The 4,053-nt window shown below is 38.2% G+C and overlaps 1 protein-coding gene across 1 annotated transcript; it reads right to left on the reverse strand.

The window, feature by feature from the left end:
- Positions 1-1,647: 1,647 nt before the first annotated feature.
- On the reverse strand, positions 1,648-2,574 carry LOC113878441 (olfactory receptor 4P4-like). Its single transcript, XM_027519521.1, has one exon. It carries the CDS (start codon positions 2,572-2,574, stop codon positions 1,648-1,650), a length of 927 nt encoding a protein of 308 aa, XP_027375322.1.
- Between the last annotated feature and the right edge of the window lie 1,479 nt (positions 2,575-4,053).

Raw genomic sequence — 4,053 nt, forward strand, 5'->3', positions numbered from 1 at the left:
TCAAACAGACTCTTAAAGATCTGCCATCTTCTGGGAAAAAAAAAAAATCAATAGTGAATTTTTCACAATAAAAAAGTGGCCTACCTGAGCATCAATGGCAAGCTTATGAAAAATAAATACTTGAATTATCTGCCCATGCAGCTATAGACATTTCTGTTCTACTTTACCCTCCTGAATCAGATAATACACCAGAGAGTAGTCACCACCAGACCTACTTCAAAAAGAAACCCTGACTTGCTTTGCTACTGTCTTTTTTTCCCCTTTGCTAGATATTCCATTATTTTTCTTCCTCCCCTTATGTTCTAAGACTCCTAAATTTTCAAGCAGTACATATGTCAGGAACTTCTTGGAAGAGAAACACTGTTGCTGAAATCTTCAACATATACCTAATTTCTGAATATGTATACTTCATTTTATAATGCAGATTCCTGTTGAACAAGGGACGGTAATTCTTTAAGAGTACACTATTTCTTAGTGGGGTCAATGGTGAAGAAGATGGAGCCCCAGAAGATAAGAAGTCTGTGTCTCTCATAGTTGAGAACTTGGTGAACACACCCTCCAAGTCTTAGATGACCCTAAACACCTAAGAGATGTCTGAGATCAGAATCCTGACCTCAGAATTCTCTTCAAAATTCATGAAGATTGAAGATTCTTGTCTAAGTTAAGGAAACACCTGAATGTGCCCAAAAAGATTTTAGCTTATGCCCCAGTTGTCAGCTGGCTATAAGTGTTTCGTTGCCTAATCACCTTTATTTATCCGTAGAATGAAAACCTGTCTGATGGAAAACGAGACAGATTTACCTAGTTTGACTAATGGAACACACCATCAAAATACAGTATTAGCATAATGAGAGCAAGGATTAACAAAATGCATCCCAGGAGCATCCATTTCTTCAACTATATGCCTTCTTAGGTTCATGACATTTCACAGAATGGGAGATATTCCATGTTGCACATTTACAAAGAACATCAGTTTATATACTTATTAAGATTGTTTAAATAAAGTAATAAATATGGTCATAGAATTGCATTTATAAAAATGAAAACAATTTCTCATTTTTCAAGACTTTTAATTACCTACAATAAGATACTAAGCTTTAATTACAATTTCTGTAAGAGTAGTTTAAGTAGAATAATTATATCCAACACATTGTTTTAGCTGCAGGATTTGTTAATGTAAAAAAAAAAAAAAAAGTATACAACACTTGTAAAACTTTTGGCATTGCTTTTTTGAAATTATTTCAGTGGAGTCCTCAAAAAAAAAAAAAAGTGTTTTAAGAAAGCTCTGTGAGAGATGTCTCACTCAAGATTATCTGTTTCCTGAAAGAGGTCAGAAAAGCCAACCATGTAGTCTTCACAACTTTTCCTGAAAAAAAGTGCTGAAATGCACTCGTCATATCAGGGAATACAAAGGACAGAATGTTCCAGAATGTCAGAGCTGGAAAGGACCCAAAGGGCATCTGATCCACTCCCCTTGTAGGCAGTCTCAGTCAAGTGATAGAAGGACAGTGGCTGATGGAGGCTTCACACTTCAGGGTTTCAGCTTTGAATGACAGCACACGATCCTTCTGTATTTGTTGTTCTTGTCAACATTAACAATTGTGTGGATAAAACTAGATCCAACAAAGGGCAGGACAGCCAGGGGCTTCATTTTCCTGCAGAGAGTTTATCTCGGCCCCACACTTTCCTCATGGCATTCTTCATGTCTGTGTTTCTCAGGGTGTAGATAAGAGGGTTGAACATGGGGACAATCATGGTGTAAAACAGGGCAAAGACCTTGTCGTTCCTGACAGAATCAGCCGTGGGGACATAGGTGAAGATGAGGGGCAAAAAGAACATGAAGACCACAGTGATGTGTGAGCCACAGGTGGAGAGGGCTTTGCGGCAGCCCTCAGATGAGCGAGTCCTCAGGGTGGACAGGATGATGATGTAGGAAATCACCAAGGCAACAAAGGTCAAAATGGACAACACCCCTGTGGTGGTAATGATTGCAATCACCCACAGTCTAGTGTCCGTGCAGGCCAGCTTCAGCAAAGGGAATACATCGCAGAAATAGTGGTCTATTTGATTGGGGCCACAGAAAGGAAGTCCAATAATAATTAATACTTGCATGATTGAATGGCTAAAGGCTCCCATAGCAGAAGCCATTACAAGGACATAGCACACCTGTCTGTTCATGATAACCATGTAGTGAAGAGGTCTGCAGATGGCAGCATAGCGGTCATAGGCCATGGCCACCAAGATGAAGATCTCAGTGGCTCCAAAGAAGTGGGCATAAAACATCTGGGCCATGCAGCTGTTGTAGGAGATGGTCTTCTGCTGGGCCAGTGAGTCAATGATCAATTTGGGTGCCACTGTAGAGGTGAAGCAGACATCCATCAAGGACAAATAGCTGATGAAAAAGTACATAGGCTGTTCACTGAGGCAGCTGCCCCTGATGGTGAGAAGAATGAGCAGATTCCCTGAGAGAATCGCAATATAGCAAAGTAAAAACAGCACAAAGCAGGAAGCTTTCACATTCTCATCAGTAAAAAGCCCCAGGAGGATAAATTCTGTGATATTTTCATGTCCCATTGCTTCTGTGGATTTGATCATTTAAAAGGGCAAGTTAGTACACGTGAAACACACAACTTTTTCAAGTTATTTATGTATTTCAAAAGTCATTCATCTAGTCAATAAATATATATTGATGCCTCCAAATGATATAAACATTATAACTGCTGTGAAGGGTACCACAGTATACAAAATACACACACATAAAGTCTATTAGAGAAGACATATAGTGATAATGATAGCAAAAAATAATCGATTTATTGAGGTGGAGCCAAGGAGAATGCAGAGTCTGCCTCTCCCCACCTTAGGGAACCTAGATGACAGTGGTGGGGATGTCAACGCCCAAGCAGATTGGAGGAACCTCTGAGTGACTGGAGAATATTAACTCCAGTGTGGTCTCCCAGAGGTCCACATTTCAACACGCTGGCTCTACACAATTCTCTGCAAACCCCAGTGCTGGAAACCTTGGGCCAAATAATCAGTAAAACAGGAATACAGTCCCGTCCACCAAAAGAAAAAAAGAGAGAGAGAGAGAAAGAAAAGAAAGAAAAAAAAAGAGGCAACAAAAAATATGTTACAGACAAAGGAGCAAGGAAAAAACCTACAAAACCAAATATATAAAGAGAAAATATACTCATATTCTTTAAACTACATGAGAAAAGAATTTAGAGTAATAACAGTAAAGATGATCCAAAATCACAAAAAAAAAAAATAGAGTGTAAACAAAGATTGAGAAAATACAAGAAATGTTCAATAAAAACATAGAATGACTAAGGAAAACATGTGGAGATGAAGGGCACAATAACTGAGATGAAAAGTACATTAGAAGTAATCAATAGCAGAATAACTGTGGCTTAAAAAATGAGTAATTGAGCTTGAAGATAGAATGATGGAAATGACTACTGAGGAGCAGAGCAAACACAAAATTAAAAAAAAAAATGAAGTCAATCTCAGAGAACTCTGAGACAACACTAAACACACTAATATTCAAATTTTAGGGGGTCTCAGGAAGAAGAAGGAAAAAAGAAAGAGACTGAAAAGATATTTGAAAAGGTTATACTTGAAAACTTCTTTAATGTGGGAAAGGAAATGGCCACTCAAGTCTAAGAAGCTCTGACAGTTCCTCCCACACAGGATCAACTGTAGGAGAAACACACCAAAACAGTATTAATCAAAGTAATAAGAAGCAAATGCAAAGAAAAAATATTAAAACTGAAAGGGAAAAGCAAAAAAACAGTGTATAAGAAACCCCCTTAACGCTATCAGCTGATTTTTCAGCAGAAACTCTGCAGACGAGAAGGGAGTGATAGGATCTATTTAAAGTGATGAAAGAGAAAATTCTACAACCAACTTTACTTTGCCCAACAAAGATCTTAGATTTGAGAGAGAAATCAAAAGCTTTACTGACAAGCAAAAGCTAAGAGAATTCTGCAACACCAAATTAGCTTTACAACAAAAGCTAAAGGAACTTCTCTAGCCAGGTGATACCCCATATTAACA

Source organism: Bos indicus x Bos taurus, chromosome 19, assembly GCF_003369695.1.
Source record: "Bos indicus x Bos taurus breed Angus x Brahman F1 hybrid chromosome 19, Bos_hybrid_MaternalHap_v2.0, whole genome shotgun sequence".
Classification (NCBI taxonomy): Eukaryota; Metazoa; Chordata; class Mammalia; order Artiodactyla; family Bovidae; genus Bos; species Bos indicus x Bos taurus.